At 41.5% G+C, this 25,413-nt stretch overlaps 2 protein-coding genes across 2 annotated transcripts in view; both read left to right on the top strand.

Moving 5' to 3' along the window:
- Positions 1–25,413, top strand: part of LOC139304072 (uncharacterized) — a 65,610-nt gene that overhangs the window by 14,329 nt on the left and 25,868 nt on the right. Inside the window, 10 exon segments of the mRNA XM_070927913.1 lie at positions 5,650–5,790; positions 6,075–6,194; positions 7,332–7,567; positions 7,669–8,994; positions 9,289–9,793; positions 12,127–12,300; positions 13,080–13,253; positions 15,241–15,414; positions 15,654–15,827; positions 16,522–16,537. Coding sequence (XP_070784014.1) covers positions 5,650–5,790; positions 6,075–6,194; positions 7,332–7,567; positions 7,669–8,994; positions 9,289–9,793; positions 12,127–12,300; positions 13,080–13,253; positions 15,241–15,414; positions 15,654–15,827; positions 16,522–16,537 — 3,040 coding nt within the window.
- On the top strand, positions 16,095–24,575 carry LOC139304077 (uncharacterized). Its single transcript, XM_070927917.1, has 9 exons — positions 16,095–16,120; positions 16,972–17,012; positions 17,227–17,282; positions 18,769–18,815; positions 19,103–19,300; positions 19,449–19,714; positions 21,557–21,673; positions 21,783–21,924; positions 22,462–24,575. The coding sequence occupies exons 3-9, from the start codon at positions 17,272–17,274 to the stop codon at positions 22,938–22,940; spliced, it is 1,260 nt and encodes a 419-aa protein (XP_070784018.1). The 5' UTR covers positions 16,095–16,120; positions 16,972–17,012; positions 17,227–17,271; the 3' UTR covers positions 22,941–24,575.

Below are 25,413 nucleotides of genomic sequence, written 5' to 3'. Positions count from 1 at the left end.
GACAGTTTCTTGATAGATAAATGTAACGTCAACGCACCGACACTGCGGATGAATCTGAGCGCGCCCAGAACCTGCTGCTTCGACAGCAGAACCTCAACGATCTCATCGTTGGCCGTGGAGAGACGCTGAAAACACACAAACCAAAGGAAGCTAATTACATTTCAATGAATGTGTGTCATCAGTTAAGGCCTGTGTGTGTGTGTGTGTGTGTGTGTGTTTCTACAATGACTTGAGAAGAAGCCATGTATTAAAAATATCACATTCATGCTGCAGAACTGTTTTGAGGAACTGATGGTTTGTGTTGTGGACTAAACCGGCTTGCCGTAGGGCGCGGCGGGCCGGGGTGCGAATCGGACTAGCAATAAGAATCCCTCTGAATCCAAAAAGCTTTATGTAGATCTCCTGTATATGAGTTGAGAACAGACTGTCTGGGTCTCTTGGTTCTGTTGTTGTTTATTTTTAGTTTGGCTGAGAAATGATTTTTGTGTTTATGTTTTTCTCTCTATGACATATAAATGCGTTTAAAACTGTGAAAATCCAACGTGTTCAGTTAAAGGGTGAGTTTTAGTTTAGGTTTTCTTTGCATGTTAATCTAATTTGTTCAATTCTGGATGATTTCTCCTTTCTCCATCTCTTCTCACGCTACACACACACACACACACACACACATATGTGTATAAATATAGAAATATATATAATCTCGCTCTCAGGGTCTTTCACAAATCCATTATTCGAAATGCTTCATGTTCATATTTCCTGAGTTGCAACTTGTTCTTTCCAAGTCCTGATTATTTTGTCTTGTTTTTAAATAATGATTCAGAACTGTCAATCACTACATTTAGCACTTGACTGTGAACTCGTCATCACCTAACAGATCAAAGATGTCGTTGGATTTTGGTGTTTTATTGCCAGAATATTGTTGACACATTTGCTCCGTTGTCCCCTCTCACTCGGACATTTTGGTTCAACCCTTGTGTGTTTTCTGTCTCGGTTGAACCCTCGTGTAACTTCCTGTCCTGGTCAGAGGTCAAAGGGAACGTCAGAGGAGAGATTTCAAACCTCCTCAAACACAAACACACACAGAAGCTGGACCTCAATCAGAAAGCATTCATACACAATCATCTGGAAAACGTACATGTTCTGTGGTTGTGTTTCCATCCTTCCTTCCACCCCCTCGTCTGCCCCCCCCCCCCCCCCCCGCTGTTAGTAACACACGACAGTGTTTCACAAAGTCAAGAGATGTAAACCTGTTCTGTATTCAACCCAATAAGAAAAAGCAATAAAGATGATATTAAGGAAAGGTGTGTGAATCAAATGCTGTGGATGCTTTTGTCTTTCTTGACGCTGTTGTGAAACAGCGCTCCGGCCGTGTCGTCTATTCAGCTAGTTTCAGGTGTTGAAGTGCAGTTTACAGGCGTCAGAAATGTAGATCAATATTAAAATGATATAATAAAGAGTCGGTCTAGACCTGCTCTACATGTAAAGTGTCATGAGATGACTTGTTGTGATTTGGTTCAATAAATCATGTAAACATGTAGTTTTCTGGAAGGGCTATGTGGTTTGGTACTAATTATTGACAAAAGAAATTATTTGGAAAAGCCACATTTAAACCACAGTAAATAATCAGTCTTTATTCATTTATTATTGGAAACTCTGTTCTCCAAATGTGTTGAATTGTATTGATCTCGTATTTCACATTTCTGCATGTTCACCTTGCTGCTGTGAACCGACTGAAAGACGATAACAGCAGCAGGTAAACTGCAGCAGCTGAACTGTCTGAATTTTCATTTTCACTGTGCAAAAAAAACTTTAGAACTTTAGTTGTGACTTCAACAAAACTTTATTTACACAATTTAAGTTCCAACATTTTGAGCAAGACTCATTTTAATTCAATCTGTTCAAGAGAGACGCTCATAAACACATCATGTTAACAGCTGCACACACACACACACACACACACACACTCACACACACACACACACACACACACACACACACACACTCACTCACTCACTTCCTGTAAATGGAGAGAGGAGGAGCAACACTGATCATGTGGTCCTGAAAGTGAAAGTGTTCTCGGAGACGGTATCTGGTGTTCAGTGAGTCCAGACTCCATTTTGAGAGGACAGAGCAGAAGGAGGGAAGCTGAAGGCTGAGGCAGGGTGAGTGTTCATCCAACACTTTATTATCTGACTGTCAAAGTCTCTGAGTCCGTCGTCTCCCTGAGGACTGGAGAGGAAAGACGTGTTGGACTGAACTGGACACTTGGACTCCTCTGTGGACACAAAGTGCTGATTGGCTGAATAAAACACATTAAACCTGCAGGAACCAAGAAAACAAGCAGAGATTTAAAGAAAGGTGACAGGAGGAGAGCTGGATGCTTCTGTTAGACTGGACACTGCGTGTGTGTGTGACTTCCTGTCCTCTCAGGAGGACAGAGCAGGGTCTGCAGGATCCAGCTGTCTGTCTGTGAAGACTGAGCGGTCTCGACTGGTGGCGGAGGCAGAAATTGTGTTTTGGGTGCGTCAGTCAGAGTTGTGACGTTCACGAACGAACCGAATCTATTGACCGGTTCTTTTACACGAACGATGGGAACCGAGTCGCAGTTGCGAGCCGTTCTTTCTTTCTTTTTTATTTGTTGCTGTATTTCACACAGATGCACACACAAACTCCTTTGCTGCTCCACCGAGTGAGACGGAGAACAGGCACGAGGGGAGGGGCGCAGCGGAGTACACGTGCGGTGCTTATTTGATATGCAAATATCGCATGACGTCATCTGAGTGGTCCACACTGCCTTCACGTGAGCCGGTCAGTAGTTTCGGTTCGTTCGTGAACGTCACAACTCTAGTGCCACAAAGTTTTTTTAGGTGTTGCATGAATAACATAAAACAGTGATCTCGCTGTCAAAGCAGAGGGATATGGCGCCACCTTGTGGAAGGTTTACAATGAATGCAGATCAGACGTTAAAATCTAGTCCACACATGCCAAATGAAATTATAATCAATATTTAAGAATAATTCAAACTCAGATATCCCACCAATAGAATATATATTGGTGGGATTTAAGTTTGAATGATTCTGATCCAAATCTTAGCCGATCATTCCTCCCAGTGATTATTTCCCAGATAAAATGAGTTACCCCCAGACGGGCTTCTTAAAAATAAATAAATATAAAACTGAGCCTGTCTTTTGAACGGCTCTTTGAAAGGAACGGATCCACAAGATCCGGCTCCCTTCAAAGAGCCGTAAATCCCATCTCTAGCGTCAGTATAAAAGTGGGTGGGCCATCTTTCCCCACAACAAACTCTGAAACGTCAGAAGAAGAAAAAAGCAGAAACGAGCGACCGGTTTACTTTGCAACGTTCTGCATCACGAAGTCAGTAACAGCAAAACGCCGGCGATCCAACAGAGCGTCAGTGTGTGAAGGCTGCACACAGCAGCACAGACAACAAGTGTCTTTCTATCTACAGACACTCTTCATGATGCTTCCAGGTCCACACAGGGACACTGTTTGGACTGAAGCTCAAAGTGTCCTCTGGAGACTTTCCTCTGTCCTGTCAGGACACTTTTTAGTAGACCGGAAATCATTCTTACCGGCACATGTCAACCGGGTCCGTGGGACACGCGTCTCCAGACCCGGTTCTTTTCCCCGCTCCACTATCTTTAGGCGCAGGGGCAGCCCCCTGGAGCTGCAGCCCCCTGGAGCTGCTGCCCCCTGGAGCTGCAGCCCCCTGGAGCTGCTGCACCCGCGGCTCCGGCTGAACCCGCATAAGGCTGACCGGGAGAAAGCACTATCCCGCCAGGGAGCCAGCGGCCGGGCTGTTTTCAGAGAAACACTTGGTTCAGTCGTTGTTGCGGCGTTAACGGTCCATCACCTGAAGGCAGCTCAGGAAGGTCTGCTGTCAGAACCAGAGCAGCAACACACTCCAGAGACGTCCCACAACGCATTTCAACCGTTCCCTTGTCTAATATATGTATTTATCTCCATATATATTTTCTACAGTTACTGTTACAAATGATGTTTTGGTCAAACTTGGCTGGGTGGGCCAGTGAGTCATGAACCTGGACCCTCAGACACAAAGGAAGAGACGGTTTTCTACACTCAATACTGTACCTGAACGCATCCTGTGTGACAGACAGGTGGAGCAGTGAAGCTTCAGGAAGAGCTTTATGGAAATAACTCTGCGACACATTTGGACCAGAAACATTTAGTCCCAGTGGAAAGAAGAAGGATTAAATATAAGTTAGGTCTCAGTTTCAAAACGTTAAAGAATGAAGTTCTGATCGCTGAACCAACTATTTAGGTTTTCAGTTCAGAGGTCGACGTCGTGACACAACAAGAGGGAGCTCAACTGATGCTCTTCCTTTTAGATTTAGGAGCTCAGTCTTCAGGATCCCTAAAACAGCAGCAGACTGACTTTAAACTGGAATCATCTTTAGTCTTAGTTTTAACTTCATGTCAGGACTGGGTGTTTGCAGTCTGGTGTTTACCTTTATTATGGCCAAATAATTCTACCTTCAGTCCAGCAAGTGATTTCACAAAGACATGTTATACCTCGTCCTCATGAGTTTGGGGTTCCTGCTGGTTCCTGCTGGTTTGTGCTGGTTTGGACTTGTTCATGCTGGTTCGTTCTGGTTTGTACTGGTTCGTGCTGGTTTGTACTTGTTCGTGCTGGTTTGTACTGGTTTGGACTTGTTCAGTCTGGTTTGGATTTATTCGTGCTGGTTCGTTCTGGTTCGTGCTGGTTTGTCCTGGTTCAATCTGGTTTGTGCTGGTTCCTGCTGGTTCGTACTGGTTTGTGCTGCTTCGTTCTGGTTCCTGCTGGTTTATACTGGTTTGTGCTGGTTCGTTGTGGTTCGTTGTGGTTCATGCTGGTTCATTCTGGTTTGTTCTGGTTTGTCCTGGTTCAATCTGGTTTGTCCTGGTTCAATCTGGTTTGTGCTGGTTTTGACTTGTTTGTGCTGGTTCTTGTTGGTTCGTGCTGGTTTGTGCTGGTTCCTGCTGGTTCTTGCTGGTTTCTACGTGCAAAGGAAGGAGTACTGGGCTCAGTTCTCCTGCTCATCGGGAGGCTGCACCACATTACCTCGTTTCCCCATTTGATTTGTCAAAGTTGCTTAATGGTACGTTGCATTTCATACATTTACATGTGTGTTGATCTTCAGCTCTTATTATACAAAACAAAGTTCATAGGACTCACACAGGGGAAACTGGGCCAGCACAGAAGTCCTTCATTCAGTTCAGTGGTTTTGTTAGTTCCGGTTTCATCGTTTGATTCTCTATATTCTGTGTTTAACATGTGCTGCTCTGTGGCAGCAAACACCACAGCTTTGTCTTTATGTGTCTGTTTTATTGATGTGATCAGTGCTCGACGTCTCAGGTCTGTTGTCAGAGTCATGAATGAGTACGTTTGAAAGCAGACGTGATCAGTCTGATCTCCTCTGAACAGCTGAGGTTACACAGAGACGTCTGTCTGAACTCTGACTGCTGCTTTTAAACCTGGTTTCAAAGTCTGTCTTTGTGATAGCAGGATAACACATTGTTCTTCATTTGAATACGTGTGAAATGAATAAGAAGCTACTGACTGAAGACGAGGACGGACTTCATTATATTGTGTATGTGTGTCTCCAGCGTTCCTGTTTTACCTCTCAGACTTGAGAAGATGAGTGTTTGTGTGGAGGAAGAGGAGGACAGAGCAGAGTCTGCAGGATCCAGCTGTCTGTCTATGAAGAGTGACCGGTCCAAAGATCAACCTCCAGACTTCAGTCATGAACCTGGACCCTCAGACACACAGTAAGAGAACTGACAGTAACTCATGTATGTGACTCATTTTCAGTTACCTCCGCTGACGTCATGTTTTCTGTTGATCTGTTGATCATTAAAATGTATTTGCAAACTAACATTTGTGACCAAGAGAAATCATTCGTCCCGTCTTCCTCTTAATGTCTCTGACAGCTGTCAGTCACCTAGAAAAACTGTCATCTAATGGAAGAGGACTAAAAGAAACTTTTAAACCTCCTGATTAGAATTCATGAAGGATTCATGTGATCTGAATAACAACATGTTGGTGTTTGCAGAGTTCAGTACAACAGACAGAGAGCAGAGTCTGCAGGATCCAGCTGTCTGTCTATGAAGACTGACCGGTCCAAAGATCAACCTCCAGACTTCAGTCATGAACCTGGACCCTCAGACACACAGTAAGAGACTGTTTCTACTGTAAACTGACCTGATGAAGATGATGCATCGAGGATGAAGACAAAATGTTCTGCTGAAAGATTTATATTCATGATGCAGAGCTATTAGTGCAGATACTGTTTCAAACTAAGATGGATCTTATTTTATTTCTGAGAGCCTCCATTTCAGAATTGACTCTTCAAGAAAACATTCAGCTGTTTTCAGTCCGGCTGAAGTCTGTAAAGATTTAGAACTATTCAAAGTCTGAAAGAATCTGCTTCAAACGTGTAATTCCTTCATGTTCTCATGTCCTCAGAACATGTTGTTGGTTTGGCTCTTCCTCAGATCAGCTGTTCTGACCCACCAGATGCATCTTGAATCAGTTCTTATCATAATTATATAGAACATGTGGTGAAAAGTCTTTGGTAGAAAAGCTTTGCTCACCTTGATTAACACTTTGCTTTGAGTCATCAGTAAGTGGACCACCTTTGAGCTTGATCCTCTCCACCATATATTGTTCCTAAAGGTCAAGAACAAACATCCATGTCTGTATGAAAAAGTTATCAGAGGATGAAAAAAGGGCCAGAAAATGGTCAAATGTAGATTTGGACCACTTCTCTTTTACAATATTTGAATATATATATATATATATTCTATGTCTTCAACAGTGGACAGTAGAGAGTGACAGAAGACATGAAGGGAATATAATAAAAAGGAAACTGTCTGGACTTGAACCTGTGACACGGCTGTCACATGCTATGTGTCTGAGACTGCTGGTCTACCACAGTGATTTAGAGCACTTCTAACCTCAGTTTAAACCTAACTAACTCAAGCTAAGCTGCCCGACGTGACTGTAGAACAGTGAAGGACATAATCAGCTCTCTTTAATGGAAGGCTTTTACTGTGAAGGAGCTGCAGGAAGTGTTGAGGTTGTATTAATAACAAACTACAGGCAGATCACTAAATGTTTAATAAGACAGTCAGAGAGGAAAAGCAGCTGATGAGTTGAAATAAAAGGAACAATCATCTTGATTACAGACTGAATTCAAACAGACAAGTAAGGACACTTTGACTGTTCTCTGTGACCATCTGAACCAAAGCTCCATATCTTTTATCAACAGTCAGCAAATCATTGTAGTGATGAAGAAATGTCTTCACAGAGAGAGGAAGAGGAGGCGTGTTCCTGTGGAGGAGCAGCCGTCCTGCTGTGCTTTGTGTCAGGACGTCCTGAAGGATCCAGTCTCTACCAGCTGTGGACACTGGTTCTGCAGACGCTGCATCACATCATACTGGGACCAGTCTGCTTCATCAGGAGACTCCTCCTGTCCCCAGTGTGGAAAGAGATCCAGAACAAGATCTGGACTGCAGACAGCCAGTCAGACCAGCACTGTACACAGTAAGACTGTACATCTGTCTGCTGATGTCATCATGTCTGGAAACAGGATTCTTCTTGGTTTATTTGTTGTGTTGTAGTCTCACATTTTCCTTCTCTTCGAGCAGATCGTGGTCTGCAGGAGGTTTTAGATGAACATAAGATCAGTCTGAGGAGGAGATGTGAACGTGTGACTGAAGGAACTGATGAAAAAGGAAGTGGAACCCTCCTCAACAGGATCTACACTGAGCTCTACATCACAGAGGGACAGAGTGAAGAGGTTAATACCCAACATGAGGTGAGGCAGCTTGAGACGGCTTCCAAGACGGAGACCCTCCACGACGCTCCAATCAAGTGCCACGACATCTTTAAAGCCTTACCTGGCCAACAGAGACACATCAGAGTGGTTCTGACCAACGGCGTCGCTGGCGTTGGAAAAACCTTCTCAGTGCAGAAGTTCACTCTGGACTGGGCAGAGGGCTCGGAAAACCAAGACGTCAGTCTGGTGGTTCTGCTTTCGTTCAGGGAGCTGAACTTGATCAAAGACCAGCGGTACAGTCTTCTCACGCTGCTCCATGTTTTCCATCCAACATTACAGAAGGTCACAGCAGAGAAGCTCGCTGTCTGTCAACTCTTGTTCATCTTTGACGGCCTGGATGAAAGCAGACTGTCATTGGATTTCCACAACAACGAGGTTGTGTCTGATGTCGCCCAGAAGTCATCAGTCAACGTGCTGCTGACAAACCTCATCGAGGGGAATCTGCTTCCCTCGGCTCTCGTCTGGATAACTTCCAGACCTGCGGCAGCCAATCAGGTCCCTCCTACATTTGTCGACAGGGTAACAGAAGTACGAGGCTTCACTGACGCCCAGAAGGAGGAGTACTTCAGGAGGAGATCCAGTGATGAAGAGCGGTCCAGCAGAATCATCTCACACGTCAAGACATCCAGGAGCCTCCACATCATGTGTCAGATCCCAGTCTTCTGCTGGATCACTGCTACAGTTCTGGACCACATGTTGACTACAGACCAGAGAGGAGAGCTGCCCAAGACCCTGACTGACCTGTACTCACACTTTCTGCTGGTTCAGACAAAGAGGAAGAAGCAGAAGTATGATGAGGGACATGAGACGAGTCCACAGGAGCTGACGGAGGCTGACAGGGAGGTTCTTCTGAAGCTGGGGAGGCTGGCGTTTGAACATCTGGAGAAAGGAAACATCATGTTCTACCAAGAAGACCTGGAGCAGTGTGGTCTTGATGTCACAGAGGCCTTGGTGTACTCAGGAGTTTGTACAGAGATCTTCAAAAGAGAGTGTGTGATCTTCCAGAAAACAGTCTACTGCTTTGTTCATCTGAGCATTCAGGAGTTTGTGGCTGCCATCTACATGTTCCACTGTTACACCAACAAGAACACAGAGGTACTGGAGGACTTCCTGTTAAAGGACTATAAACACAGCAATGATGATAATGTTGATGATTCATTCATGGATTATGATGATGATGATGACGGTCATTATTATGATAATGATGATGATTCATTCTTTGATGATGATCGTCAAGATGATGATGATGACGACGATGACGACGACGACGTCTACGATGATGACGACGACGTCTACGATGATGACGACGATGATGATGATGATGACGATGATAATGATGATGATGACGATGATAATGATGATGATGACGATGATAATGATGATGATGACGATGATGATGATAATGATAATGGTGATGATGATGAAGACAGGGACAGTGATCATTACTCAGTGATAAACAGTGACTCAACCCTAGATTTTTTCCTGAGGAAAGTCATGTTGAAATCCCTAAGGAGTAAAAATGGCCACCTGGACCTGTTTGTCCGCTTCCTTCATGGCCTCTCTCTGGAGTCCAACCAGAGACTCTTAGGAGGCCTGCTGGGTCGGACAGACAACAGTCCAGAAATCATCCAGAGAGCCATCAACAACCTGAAGGAGATGAACAGTGATGATATCTCTCCTGACAGAAGCATCAACATCTTCCACTGTCTGATGGAGATGAAGGACCACTCAGTCCATCAGGAGATCCAAGAGTTCCTGAAGTCAGAGAACAGATCAGAGAAGGAACTCTCTGAGATCCACTGCTCAGCTCTGGCCTACATGCTGCAGATGTCAGAGGAGGTTCTGGATGAGTTTGACCTGATGAAGTACAACACATCAGAGGAAGGACGACGGAGACTGATTCCAGCTGTGAGGAACTGCAGAAAGGCTCGGTAAGTCCAGATGTGATTACTAATGTATACTGATTCATAATGTTAGTTTAGTTCTTCAAATATAAACACTATATATATTATATACTATATTATTCTTAGAATAGTGCCATGTTATTTTGTCACAGATGTTCTTGAGCTATTTCAAATGCTGTGAGTGCAAATAATGTTGATTTTTCAGTTGGTTGTTTATAGCTGCCAAGTTAATGAACACGGATATTCTATGTTTTTGTAAGTGTATGGCTCCCTCTGTTTCTTGAAAAGGCCCACTTAAAGGTTCTATGTGGAATCTTTAGAAAGTCCTTGTTATTAATTACACTGGCGCCGTTAAGTGAATGGCAGTCAGCATTCTGTTGCTGGCGAGCATTAGCCAAAACAGTGATGCGACATGCACAAGACTGATTTACTGTGATTTACAATCATATTTAGAATATTGTTACTATCTGTAATTTTCCTATATTTTATCTAGACCATGGGCTCCATCATACTAACTAGCTTGCTGTTTTCAAATTACTTCAGCTGTCAGCTAACATTATGAAACAACCAACGGCAGATGCATTCTGTGAATCTTAGTTACAGCTAGCTCGCCAATCTTACCTTAGCTTAGGTTACAGTTAGCTAGTTGTCCGCTCCTGCCTTGTATTGTTCTTGGCTAGTAGAAGGCAATCGTTAGTTATACACCTTTGATTTGTACCGTTGCAACATTTATTGTTGGATAAAATCAACACAGTTTTTCACAATTCATACTTTAGTATCGTGGATCATGTTAGCTGGTGAATTTGGCATGCAGGCCTAACAACAACATGTCCACTCAGATAGTAATGTTATTTTACTAGTGATAACGTTAGCAAGCAAACAGGCTAAGGTTAGCCACCTAGCTGTAACTTAGCTACGCTGCATGGATCTGGTGTTGGTTGGGTTTCTTGGTAGCATTAGCTAATAAAGTATTTTGAAAATGGCAAGCTAGCCTAGTTACCAGCCAGATCAGCCCCTGCAGTGTGGATGAATTAGTGTTATCCACTCAAGACAGTATTTTGCTACATTAGCTAGCTAACAATTTGTCCGCTTTAGCAAGCAAGCTATGTAGACTTTGTGTTTGACTCCGCGTTTTACAGTGTACTGATCGTTTGTTGCCAGTAGCAGACCCCATTTCTAAGCTAATGTTTGATATTCACTCTGGAAACACAAAATTTATATGCGGACGATATCTTACTTTACCTCCAAGATCCACAAAACTCCCTGCAGGAAGTAATCAATCTCATAAACCATGGACTGGACCAAATCAACCATACTTCCTATTTCAGAAGATTCATGGAATCCTGCAACCCAAGACACACACTATTTGTTCACCTTTGGTAATATCAACTATCTGGGCATTAACATTTCACCCAGAGTTATCTCAGCTCAGTTTCACCCTGCTATTAGAAAAAATCTACAATGATTTAAAACAGTGGTCTATCCTTCCCTCACTTTAACCTAACGAATAGTAATTATCGAGATGAAAGTTTTACCTCAAGTTAATTACCTCTTTTCATTGATTCCAATAAAACCTACACCCAAATGGTCCCAGTCACTGAACTCTTATCATAGCACATTTCCACTGGAAAAATAAAACATCTAAAATCAGTTTGGCAAACCAATTACAGTACCTTGTTAAATGGATCCGCTCTAAGTCTGGGCCACAACGCCTCTACCTGTGCATCACGGCTATCTCGCTGGACTGCTGCGGCTTGCAGGCCTGAGTTGTCCATTACATTAAGGTTGCCTTCGATAATGGCCATCAATAATAGAATGTTTAATGTAATTTCATTGGTATTTCGAGGCGTGTGCTCAATTGTAAGTGTTAGTTTAATTTCTGTACTGTTTGGCAGCAGTCACTAAATTCTCTCACATATGGAAGTGAGCCTGACAGTAGCAGGTAGCTAGCAAAGAGAGATCATATTTCCCAACTGTATTTGTTCACTGACTTGTAAAAATAATTTATTAGTTTACTTATCAAGATAACCTCATGATAACTTTGTGGAGACAGACATGGGATTAGGTCACACTGACAGACTTACTAGACTTTGTGGAAGCCTAAATGTAACTATGTTTTCTCTCCCTTCATCTTCAAGATTAAAGCAAAACAAAGATTAAAAGTCTGCAGGCGAGAGAGAGAGTGATGAGAATTATTGTTTCATGTCAAACACAGTGAGATAAGTTTAGCTGAACGACTGATGTGAAGAGCAAATGTTCATCAAAACAGAATATGTCAAACTATCATCAAATGCATGAAGTAAACATAAAGTGTCCTCTTTCATAATGATTTGTACTTTGTAATATATCTGTCGTGACAGACTTTCTGACTGTGGACTCTCAGGGACTCATTGTGAAGTTGTGACCTCAGCTCTGAAGTCCAACCCCTCCTATCTGAGAGAGCTGGACCTGAGTCACAACGACCTGCAGGAATTAGGAGTGAAGCTGCTGTCTGCTGGACTGGAGAGTCCAAACTGTGGACTGGAGACTCTGAGGTCAGTTCACTGTAGCTTGTATAGTTTTTTTGTATATATTCAATACAAATGTTAATACATTTTGGGGATTTGCCTGAGCATGAACTTTATCATGTAACTTTTTTATCGAAATGAGATATGGAGTTTGTGTAGAGAATGTTTGATCATAAAGTTCAGTGAACTTTTAGAAGCTCCATGGAGATTAAACTGCATATCGAACTCACAGTTCCTCTGGTTCTGCTGTTCATTTGAACATGTCAAAAGGTGGGGCACTCCTCAACAGACAAATATTGCACCTACTCAAAGTCAAGTGATGATTATGAACAACATATTTTAGATTTATATAACACAATTAAAGATGTCCAAGTTAGTCTTGACAACAGATATAACTCTTTTGTTTTCATGTCAGCATTGCCTAATTATTTGAAGCCACAAATCTTTAGATTGTAACAACGAGATGGAGGGCAAAATCTACAGTCTTATCGTTTTGTCCATGACATGAAAGTTTAGCTCAAACTTATATGAGACTTCAAATACAGTAAGGTCATGTAATAAATGAAATAATTAACCGTTTATGTCCAGACTTGACTGAGATAAGCAGCATGTTAATAATCTGTGTTGACATGAATAGGTGTATGAATGTTGTGCTGACATTTGGATGATGTCTGTAGAAGGCTGACATCATGATGATCCACAATAACACAATGTCAAAGTCACTCATTTGAGGGAAAAGCTCATTGATTAGGACATAGTAATGTTGAGCTGCACATTTAAAACAACCACATCATATATTCTTTCAGATTGAGGGGCTGCAGTTTGTCAGAGACCAGCTGTGCTTCTCTGGCCTCAGCTCTGAAGTCAAACCCCTCCCATCTGAGAGAGCTGCAGCTGAGTGACAACGAGCTGCAGGATTCAGGAGTGAAGCTGCTGTGTGGTTTTCTGGAGAGTCCACACTGTAGACTGGAGGTTCTGAGGTCAGACACCATGTTTTACTTCTGTGCTGAGATTAATATGATGTGAAAGTTGTGGTGACACTAGTAGTTTAGTCTGTAGCAGAGCAATGTTGAGCTCCAGATTTAAAACCATAGTAAAACAAGAACAATGGCTAATTCACTCTGAGCCTATTGATCCTTAGGTCCTTATGTTTCTCTGTTTCTTTGACCTACCCATTACATTTCCTTCTTTAAATTAAAAAAGGACACACTGTCCGACAGTAACGAATAGTATATCCAGTATCTGCTTGTTCCAACGCTTTTGTGAAGCTATGTAATGTTTATTTATTCAGATTGAAAAATTAAAACAGAAGATGCCATGATTTGTTTGTTTTATAGTCTTATAACAGTAAGAAACATACAACAATAAAAAATAAAAACAATAAAAAAAAAAGAAATGTAAAATCTGAACAAAACATAAAGATCTCATAGCTCAGGTCCATCCACAGTTGACTGTGTCACCTTTGATCTAGCCTTAGTCCAAGTGAATGTGTCCAATACCAGTATTCTCGTTTTCCAGGTCAAGAAAGAAAGTCCCTTTGACAATAAATTAACACAATCTGCTGTTACAAATTTGTTGTTTTGTTACAAATAGAAGGTGTTCTAGGGCAGTGGTTTCCAACCTGCGGGTCCTGACCCCCATCTTGATTTTAAGGGTGTAATATTTTATATATATATATATATAAAATATAATATACATGCATTTAATTAACAACTAAACTAAATGTAAGGGTTATTAGTTAGTTAGTTTATATCTTTATTTATTTATCATAAAATCAGGCTGCTTGGACTATTAAAAGTGAAATAGAAAATCATAATAAGGACATAGCACTGTGTTCCAGAAAATATAAAGAAAAATCGCCTGATATGTATCCACAGGGAATAGTCTGTTCAGAATTTTATACAAATTGCTAGTTTTACACAAACTTCCTGCAGCTATTAAGTTCACTATTTAGGTTAATTGAACAGGTAATTGTCCTGATATTTAGTGAACTCTCTCAACACTGATAGGGAGCTGCAATTGACGATTCAGGGGATGACAGAAACAGAAGAGTATCATCAGCATAAAGAGCGATTCTATGCATATTGCCTCCTACTGAGACTCCCTAAATATCCGCAAAAGTCTAATGGCTACTGCAAGGGGTTCCAGGACAATCGCAGTAGTGGACTAAGGGGGCAGCCTTGCCTGGTACCTCTGGCCAAGGAACAGGGTTCAGAGTTTGACCATTTGTAATGACCCTAGCCACTGGTGAATGGTAAATAGTTTGTATCCACCAGAGGAAGTCACTACTAAGGCCAAATGTCCTTAAGACTTCAAACCAGTAACACCATTCCAACCTATCGAAAGCCTTTTCTGCATCCAACAACACTGCAAGGGTCTTACCACCATATTCGTTTGTAAACTGAATCACGTTCAGAAGCCATCTGATGTTGGATGTCGAGAGGAAATTATTAAATCCGGTCTGATCCGAATTGATAAGGCTCGGCAGAAGATCCTCCAATCTCCTTGTGTACCTTAGGAAGTATTTTACTATGAACCCAAATTGGGCTAATTGGGCAGTATGAGCCACACTCATCTGGTGGTTTGCTCTCCTTCAGGATGCTGGATGTATTGGCCAAGTTGAGACATTGGGGCAACTGACCGGTATCAAAAGAGTGCCAGTTCCAAAATTCTGACCCATCAGGCCCAAGGGCTCCCCCCTTTTTAATGTTTTAATGGCCTCCAAAACCTCTGTCTCTGTAATTGTCCCACATATCACTTCCTTATGTTTCTCTATAATTGCTTTTCAATTAAGGCATCTCATCCAAGTTTTGAACCTGCATCCTGTTGGGTTCAGGTGTTTGGAGTTTCCATTTTCTAAACTTCTACATTCTAAACCTTCTTCATCTCTGAACAGATTATTAAACACTGAATGATTTCAAGCAGGAACATTGTCTTCTAAAGTGACATCATTTATTCTTTATTCAGATTGAGTCTCTGCAGTTTGTCAGAGACCAGCTGTGCTTCTCTGGTCTCAGCTCTGAAGTCCAACCCCTCCCATCTGAGAGAGCTGGACCTGAGTAAAAACAAGCTGCAGGATTCAGGAGTGAAGCTGCTGTGTGGTTTTCTGGAGAGTCCACACTGTAGACTGGAGACTCTGAGGTCAGTTCACTGACTCTCTGTTACTATTGTAGATCTGATATCTACATTAACAGTTGAACCTAATTCATGTTCATACATAACTTGCATCCATACATTTACTTTTTTTCATATTTTCATGGTTCTTGTTCTAAATTTAGTCTGCAGTCACAACAGACTTCTGTTTCTTAAAGAAACTGTAGAAAATGTCCTCTGTTAGTTGTAAATTAATGTTAATTATTCATCATTTATTCTTTATTCAGATTGTGGGGCTGCAGTTTGTCAGAGATCAGCTGTGCTTCTCTGGCCTCAGCTCTGAAGTCCAACCCCTCCCATCTGAGAGAGCTGGAGCTGAGTGACAATGAGCTGCAGGATTCAGGAGTGAAGCTGCTGTCTGATGGACTGGAGAGTCCACACTGTAGACTGGAGACTCTGAGGTCAGACACCATGTTTTACTTCTGTGCTGAGATTAATATGATGTGAAAGTTGTGGTGACACTAAACTGCAGACATAAGACTGATATTATACTGATCCACATCATTTATTCTTTATTCAGATTGAGTTGGTGCAGTTTGTCAGAGACCAGCTGTGCTTCTCTGGCCTCAGCTCTGAAGTCCAACCCCTCCCATCTGAGAGAGCTGCAGCTGAACTACAACAAGCTGCAGGATTCAGGAGTGAAGCTGCTGTCTGATCTTGTGGAGAGTCCACACTGTAGACTGGAGACTCTGAGGTCAGTACAGGGTCTGAGTCAGTCCATGCTTGTTTCAGCAGTATTTAGATGAGATTATATTAGATTCAACACAGAGTACAAGTACTGAGACAACAAAATTCAGTTTAGCATCTAACCAGAAGTGCAAATAGCAGTAAATTGCAGAGTAATGTACATATGGGTTAGGGTTTGGTATTGGTAATATATAAATTATCAGTGGGGTATATACAGTATTAACAGTATGAACATGTGCAGCAGTTATAGAAGGCAGTGCGGGTGTAAGTATAAAATACTAAATATATAGTGCAGAGTGGTATAAATATGAATACACTATAGGTGGTGTATATTCAGTATGGGCAGCAGTAGCAGTAGTATAAGTATGTATGGGTATGTGATAGCATATATAGTGCAGGTGAGTGTAGGTGCAGTAGTGGGCAAGTGTCAGCCAGTCCTAGCAGATGTTCAGTCATTGGAGGATGGTGTGGGGGGGTGGGGGGCTATCACTGAGGTGCAGAAGCCTCAGCCAATTGTACCTCCGCTTGAAATCAAGCTTTGGGTTTTTGCAGTGGTGGGCGAGAACTGTATCACTACCCAGGGGTAGCCTAGCCTAGCACAACAAGTCAGTGCTTTTACCTATTCAGTGCAGTTTCTCCTTTTGTTTCATGTCATGTTTCTATTCTTTTCTACATTCTTCAACAAAGAATAAAATGCAAGCTGACAGTGTAAGGCAATGCAAAGCAAAGCAACCTTTGTCTGCAGTCAGTTGTAGTCTTTGATGTGATGCAAAGCATTTGATCAGTTGGCTCTGAAGCTGGCTAACTCAAACAATAAAACTTGATCCATAACCTCTGGGATTGTGTTCGTCCCTACAGCATCGATGGCGAGTTGATCACAGCTGACAAACATAAAAAATGTGAGTGTTGAAACAAAGTCTGCCATTCATGAACATTCAAATCTGATCTTAAGATGAGCATCTGTTTATTGTGCAACAAAAATATTTTTAATTTCCATTTTTGTTAGAGCTGCAAAATCACACTTGTTTGGAAAATATTGAAGAATGTTAATAATTACTAGTTACTAATGTTTCTGGTTATTGTTCTTTCTCTTTCTCTTCTTCTGTCCATCAGATGGCTCTGAGGTCAAACTGGATGTGAAGGAAAACCTGCGTGAGGATGATAAAAAGGTGAGAAAGGAGCAGCTGCACAGTGTGAAGTCCTCCATTATAAACCAGGAATGACTTTATTTGAACATTTATTGAGGTTTCATCACTGACAAAATGTATGTATCACAACTGCAAACAGAAATTACACCGATTGTGTAAATTACATTTATTGTCATGTACTGTCATGTCTCTCTGACATGAAATGACATAATCAGTGAAAATGAAATGTAATTACTGAAAGCAACAAGAAAACAAAACAGTTGTTCCAAGAGAAGAAGTGACAGTTTGCTCTGTAGTGTCCCGTCTTTACAGCTGAAGAAAAGTCTTTGCACCAACCATTTTACTTTAGCATGACCAGCAGGTGGCACCGCAGCACACACATAAATGAAGACAATATAATAAACAGAAAACACAACGGAAATACCCGTGAAAAGCTCAGTGTTTGGGTTGGATGTGTTTGTAGGTGGTTTTGGAAAAGCTTCCAGGCTGCTGCTGTTTTTGATGACGTCTTTGTAAAACATAGTTCTGGGACACGTGAAGTTTCAGTGTGTTGTTGCTATTTTATAAAACTAGTTTCTGCAATACTTTTTTACATCCTAAGCCTGGTAGTTAATGTGAACGCCCCCCGCAAGTGTTTATCAGAATGAGCTTTGCATGTTGCTTCTCAGACAGAGGACTCCAGTATCACCTTCGTACATTTGTTTCATTGCAGATGAAAGGTAACATGGCCTATTGAGTGTTAAGCCCATTAACCAGCAGCATGAGACTCTGGGTCAGATGTACTCTGCCTTTTATGCCTGTTTTTCAGGTGCGGCTGCGGCCTGTTTCACCGTATTTGCAGCATCATGTTAAGTTTGAGACATTTAAAGCCCATATGTACATTGAAAGGGTTTGCTTGCTATAATCATTCATCCTGTTCATACTGACCTTTAAAAGATCTCTTCCTAATGCACTTCCAATGTAAGTGATGGAGGGAAAACCACAGTCCTTCTTCTGTGCAAAAATGTGTTCTTAAGTTTATTGGAAGTTAATATGAAGTTTCAGCAGTCTGAGTGAGACAAATATCTTCCAAAGTTACAGCCTTGTTAGTACAAAATTCCTTCTGTTTGGTTCCCTGGACAGCGTTTCTTTGCTCAGCTATGGCAAGAAAACGAATTACAAAATGAGCATTTTGTCCCCCATCACTTCCATCTGAATCACATTAAGATGGGATCTTTTGATGGCCTGTATTAACAGGAGGAAAACTGATGTAAGTTAAGCCCGTTTCAGTGTTCATATGGGCACCTGACTGTTGTTTTGTATTGTAAGACCAACTTGAAATAATGTGCACCGATCCTTTAACTACTCAAAAGAAGCACCATATATACACCATTTCTCCTCTGATCCGAACTATGTGCTCGAGTTGAATATTGACAGTGTGGGTAAAGTATTTCATCACTTTATAAAACACTACAACAAGTCTGCATTTCTCTTAAAATAACTAAATCGGTGCCTTTCCTAATTCCAGGCTCCGTTATCCTTCTCACCTGAGCAGACAACTGAATCTTCATACAGGTAATCATATAAAATGACAACTTCTTTCATGGTTCATCAAGGTGGGATTCTGTTGTCTGTGGTCAGTTAGTCAAAGCTGAACACTGATGGTTGAATATTCATTACACACCCAGCAGTCGCAGTGGTTTGGACCTGGGCCCTCATTTATAAAACTTCTTGTAGAATCAATACCAAAAAATGATCACCCATCCCATTTTCTAACCGATCATGTGCACAACAGGCCAATAATTGCTTGTTTTATTAATCCGGCCCTTCTGTGTCCTACAGCTTCAGGTGTCCTGGTCCAGGTGTGTTCCAGTGTGCTTTGACTGGGCTGGTGTTTGTTGTGGCTCAGGAGGCGGAGCTGCAGTACAGGACTGTCCAATGGGATGAGAGCGTCCTCCAACCAGCTGGCAAGATGGCTGCAGGGCCGCTGTTCGACGTCAAGTGTTCAGAGGAAGCTGCTGTCCGTCAGCTCCACCTCCCACACTGTGACACAAAGGAGGGTAAGGACACGACTGTCTTCACTGTTAAACAACGCATCAGTGGAACTGCAAAGATTTGTATTCGTGTGTCGAACACTAAGAAATGGATTAGGTAGAGATGAACCTGTTAGCAGTAAAACAAAAGTTTAACAGCTCTCTGCTTTCACAGCGCTGCTTGTTGAAGGCCTGTTGTCTGTCGTCCACATCACTGATGATGGAGTGAGCGTCTTGGAGCCGCTGGAGATCACAGACACTCATGTGGTTGTGAAGGTCCCTCACCTCTCTCCCTTTGGCCTGGTCTGGGATTTCTTTAAAAGGTTTCTGAACAGCACACTGCCAATAAATGGCCAAGTTCTGCTGTTCCTTCGACATCCGAACATAGGGCCTCGAGTACTCGATGTATTTCTGCTGCAGGACAACATCCCTCTGCATGAGGTAAAGCTATCCGTCATATGTGTATAAACTCATGTTTTAAACCACAGCTGTCTCCACACAGACGATTCCGGTCAGTCACACTTCGCTCCTCGTATCAAACCTTCCGTATTGAAACCATTATTTCCCTTGGTTGGAGTATTGCCAACCTGGATGCAAATATAGTAATTGTGCCTTTAGAACAAAATCACATACAACTCTTGAGGTACTTCAGATATTTCTACAGAAGTGACAAGCTTTGACCAGCTTAGTAGACTGTACTAGTCTTCTATCAATAATTTAATTGATTTATTTAACTTAATATATTTATTCACTAATTGAGCTTTATACTTTTTCTGATATAAACATAATTTTTTTATATTACTTTACATTTTGCCTTCATTAGATAGGTCAGTGTAGAGACGCAGTCAGGAAATAGAGGGGTGGGTTTTGATGCACACTGCTTGTGTACTCGGAAGACAATGGAAACATATGATTGAAATTCATTTGTATAACAGAGACTTTTTTCCTGCCTTGTTTTTATTTGTGTCATCATTCTTATATGGCCATTCCTTTATATTTGATCAGTTTTACTTTGTTAAAACTGTTTGCTCTGCACTGAGGATTGGCCTGGACAAGACCGTCTGTCAGTTCAGGTGAAAGAGTTAGTATTTGGTGTAACCACAGTATTGTTAACCCCTTCACTGTCTGTTGTAACAAGTTATTATAGTGTGTGTATATGTACAGTAACAGAATTACATCTTTATGAATATCTCCTACAATCAGTCAGAGTTAAACTCATGCTCCTCAGTTCTCATCATCTTAGAGCCTATTTCTCTTTGACACATATTATCTCACATATGAAACCTAGTGCATTCCTTTTGACATTATTCCCTCACAACTACAGTGCTGGACATTCTTGGGCCTAGTATTTTCTCAATGATAAATAGCTCTGTAGTTAATGGCTATGTCCCATCTTGCTTTAAACATGCTGTCATCAAAAACCAAACCAAGATCCAGCTGTTCCTTATAGTTACCGGACAATCTCATAGCTTTATCCAAGATTCTTGAAAAGGTTGTTTTCTCTCAGCTCACCTCCTTCAGTCAGGTTTGCACCGTAGCATAGAGTCCACTGGCTTGAAGGTGACAAATTATTTGTTCTTGTCTTTACACTCAGAAAATAACACTATTTCAATTCTTTTAGATCTCTGAAACTGAAACTAGTCGATCCCTCCATCCTCTTAGACCTCTTTGAGCATGTTGTTGGTATTCAGGGACAGGCCCTTTAGTGGGTTGTCTCCTTCCCCCCAAGACAGATCAGCCTGGAATTGATGGTGTCCTCTTCCTCTGCACCATCTCAAGGTTCCATATTGAGCCCTATTTTATTTTCCCTGTATATGCTTCCTTTTTAGAGAACCTAATATCTCCTACCATTGTTACGCAGACGACACCCAGCTGTACCCCTCACTGAAAGCTGGTGATCCGTGCTGTTTTAACCCCATTCTGAACTGCACTGAGAATGTAAAATCCTGGATGACAAAAAGCTTCCAGCAACTAAAACAGAATAAAACTGAGGTCCGAATCACTGACCCTGCAGACAAATTCAGCACCACAATCAACACTCTTTAATTAAATGTAAATTCCCACTCAAGAAATCCCGGTCAGAACGAGCTTCTTCCATTGTAGATCACTTGCAAAATTAAAATGTTTGAAAATGATTAGGAGACCACCATAGTTTGTGCATTAATTTCTTCTCATCTCGATTGTTGCAATTTTCTCTCTGTAGGAATCAGTCATTCAGCCTTGTTTTAAAAAAAAAAAAAAACCTATCTGAGCATTAACGGCATAATAAAAATGTCCTGTTAGGTTGCCGTCCAACAAGGAGGTGCGGAGAACATCAGGATCTCTTCCGACTGTCATCTCAGCATTGGTCAAAGTTACAGTGTCCACTGTGAACCTGAGGGCTTCACGATACAGCCTGAGGTGAGTCAGGTCTCATAAACTTTTAATGGTTATAAACAGAATTATCATGTATACAAATTTTGCATTTTTACAATAGATTTGAAAATGACACGTTGCTACTGGTTTTCAGCGCGCACCATTTCGCTCAAAGTACGGACCTAATTTCCATCCAACATTTGAAGTTTTTCTGACAACGGACCCAGAGAAAGTGACTTTGATGGTCCAGGACCCAGCGAGGAGTGAAGTCTGGAAACGCGATGTGTATCTGACAGGTAAAGGCTTCGACCTCCTGCAGAAGCACTCCACCTGTCAGAGTTGGACCCCAATGATAGATAATGTTCATACAGTATGTATAGTTCTTATGAGATGGAACAAATGCGAAGATCCCTGAATGTTCACATCATTTCAGCTTTACATTTTTGCTCCATTAATTGAACTAAAGTGCACTGCTGCACTGGATTGTAAGTTTCCGTCTTCTCATTTATCACGCAGCATTCTGGGAATGTTGAGGAATTTTGAGGGCTTGTATTAAAGAAAGCAATTTTACAAATGTGACTTAACCATTTAAATCAAGGTGTGTAACTGTGAACAACGTTAACAAACCAGGAGGAAAGAAGATGTTTTGGTCATAGAGGAGCTCTAATTTAGTTCAGCCATTCAGTTGACGTGGAATGGTGTCACTGGTATGGGTACAGAGTTGTGCAGTTGATTTCTGGCGTCTAAGCCCTGTATGCATTTATACCTGTTCAGAGAGCCATGACAAAATTGACATTAGGTAGACCTAAGTCTTTTCCCTGCTTATCTTCCAGGTTCAAGAAGGGAAACTCCACAGAGGAATGTCTCATTTGAGGACAGCGTCCCAATAGAGGACAGTGTCCCAGCACAGGACAGTGTCCCAGCACAGAACAGTGTCCCAGCACAGAACAGTGTCCCAGCACAGAACAGTGTCCCAGCACAGGACAGCGTCCCAGTAGAGGACAGCGTCCCAGCACAGGACAGCGTCCCAGCACAGGACAGCGTCCCAGCTGACAAGAGGTTGCTCTCAGTTCGGACACAGTTTCTAGAAAGAGTGTCTGAGCCTGTTCTGAACCAGCTTCTGGATAAACTCCTTGAGCATGACGTTATAAATGATGATGAAATGCAGTCATTCAGAAACAAAGTCAAAGCAGACAAAGCTCGAGATGTGATCGACACAGTGCGAAGAAAGGGACCTGAAGCCAGCTCGGTCCTGATCGCTGCTCTCTGTGAGGTGGATCAACACCTTTCCAGAGTGCTGAACTTCAGATGAAGCAAAAGCAAGAAACTGTGTGATGATGAATCAGCTGTTACAGTCCCACATTTCTTATTGTAATCTTTGAATGGGACATTTTTATTAAGTGTGAAAATGATTCATTAAGTTTGAAAAAAAAAAAAAAGGCCTCACACTGCGATCAAACAAAACTACACTGGATGGATGTTGAGCAGGAAAACAATTCCATGAAGTCTGCAAACATGAACTACAACAGACAGATGCTGATGCTGTTATTAAATGAGACTTCAAGTGGAACACACAGAAGCGTTTTTTGTGACTAAGACTAATGCAAAAATTGTAATTCCAGACAAAGACCTTTTAAACCCAATGAAAAGAATGAATGAATGGTTATGATCTTAAAGTTCTCTACACTTTTAAAATGAAGTAGTTACTGACTGTTCTCCAAAGACCACAAGAACAATGAAATTTGTTAAGCTTTTCGAGATTGCCTTTAGCACATAGCTGTCTAAATGTGATATTGTTAGATGTATCTCTGTCAACAAACAAAGTCAGAAAAGGGCCAATAGAATCAGGGTAAAGAACTGAAACCTTTTCAACTCATGTGGACATGTCTTCTTGTCAGTTTACATTGTGTCTAATCACATCTTTCCATTGACTTTGTTTACAATTGCGCAGCCGCTAAAATTCTTGGCTGTCAGTCTTTTACTGGGTTCGTTCAAACCAGTTTTATTTTCCTCAAACCCTTTTGAGTTTGTAGACAACTGAACATTCCCTGCAGATGTGACAGTGTAGCATGTGACTATGACACCACGTACGTTAACGTGCTGCTATATCATGTCAATTAGCTGATAGAAACACCTGTAAAACTAATTTTCTATTTTTATTTTTCCAGAAGATTTTTTTTCTGGAGGAGAAAACAGGACAAAAGGTCAGCAGGTCAGAGTCAGGTTGTTGTTCTTTGTTTCAACCACTAGATGGAGGCAAAACTTCACTGATGAACAGAGAAGAAGCAGCTGGAGCATCAGAAAACATTTCAGAGTGAAGATTAAACACCTGACACTTACTGAGATAGTGGAAAAGGCTGATGTAATGTTTAGAAAAAGAAGAAGGAAACAAACATACGGCTGACTGCAGCGTGGCTTTTTCAGGCTGGAGGACTTTTGGGTCTGGACCATATTTTGACATTTTGTCTTTTACATGTTTAGTTCTTTGGGTGAACAAATAACTCAGGGAACAAATGGACAGAAATCAGCAGAGATAGGTCAGGAGAACAGGTCACAGTTACAGAGGCCGAAATAAAAGGAACAATAGCCTGTTTGTGATGCTGAATATTCAATTGATCAACTTGGAAAGTATTGAAATCATTTATGTATGTGTTGAGTGGTAGGGATTTTAGCTTTCCTGTTTGTGTTATGCTTCTATGTACAGTAATTATTTCTCAGCAGGCTTAGGGAATACAAAGTGATTAACATGTGAATTGGCACACAAGTGTCATTATTAGTGCAAAATGATGTAAATTTTTCTTCCTTTTTCATATGTGTATCTCATAGGGTGACAGAAATCCTGATATTCAAATCCTGTCTTCTCATTTGATGTAAATCTCCACAATCCATCTTCTATAAATATAAATGTCCTGCATGTTGGTATAAATGAAGCCCATTTGTTGAATTACTTCTCTGGAGTTTTATTTCTGACTGAGAAAGATCCAAGTGTTGCTCATTTCTCATTGACCACACAGTTGTACATGTCAGGAGTGGTGAGAAAGGCTGGTGTGGGAAAAGGTTTCCCCTGTAGTCAGTAAGTGTAAGATACGGGGGGGGGGTCAACACTCAGCCTGGACTCTGAACTGACCGAACTCTCAGTTTTATTGTTTTATTTTTTGTTCTGTTGAACATTTACCTGGATCACCTGGACCTGGATCAGTGACTCCTCCGGTCTCCGTTTACTGGAAATGACTTCTGAATCAGCTGCTTTGTTCACAAATACGAGACACTTATACGAGATATTTTTGACAAGTGCTTTGTTGTGTAACTTGGACTGTGCAGATTCATTCAGGGCCCTGTTGTTTGCTGAACACTGGTGACGCAGCGTAAGTTTTACATTCTTATCATTATTATTTCTCTGTCAGTCTAGTTTAGTCTCCTTGTGGACTGTAGGTATCTGTTTGACTTAAAAAACAACTAGAAAGTAACTTTGTAAAATGAGGAACCTGCGTCCGTTAGCCGCTTGTTGATCATTCCTTCCTCTAGATTCACTGAAAGAGTTTGTCTTGTGTTGTAAGATTGTCAGTTAGCTACTAGCTAACTAAAAGTATTTGATTTGATGTAATAATGTTAATGTTATATTTTAATGGGTGAGTGTTGATACTAGGCCTGCAAATAATGATGACTCTCATTATTGATTAATCTGCTGATATTTTCTGATTACTTTTTCAGTCTGTTATACTGTGTGTCAGTAAAATACCCACCTGATATGAGATCAGTGTCCTAGAGCCCAAGGTGACGTCTTC

Source organism: Enoplosus armatus, chromosome 21 (genome assembly GCF_043641665.1).
Source record: "Enoplosus armatus isolate fEnoArm2 chromosome 21, fEnoArm2.hap1, whole genome shotgun sequence".
Lineage (NCBI taxonomy): Eukaryota > Metazoa > Chordata > Actinopteri > Centrarchiformes > Enoplosidae > Enoplosus > Enoplosus armatus.
Note: the sequence above shows the minus strand (reverse complement) of the source record. Positions and strands in the feature narration are given on the sequence as shown.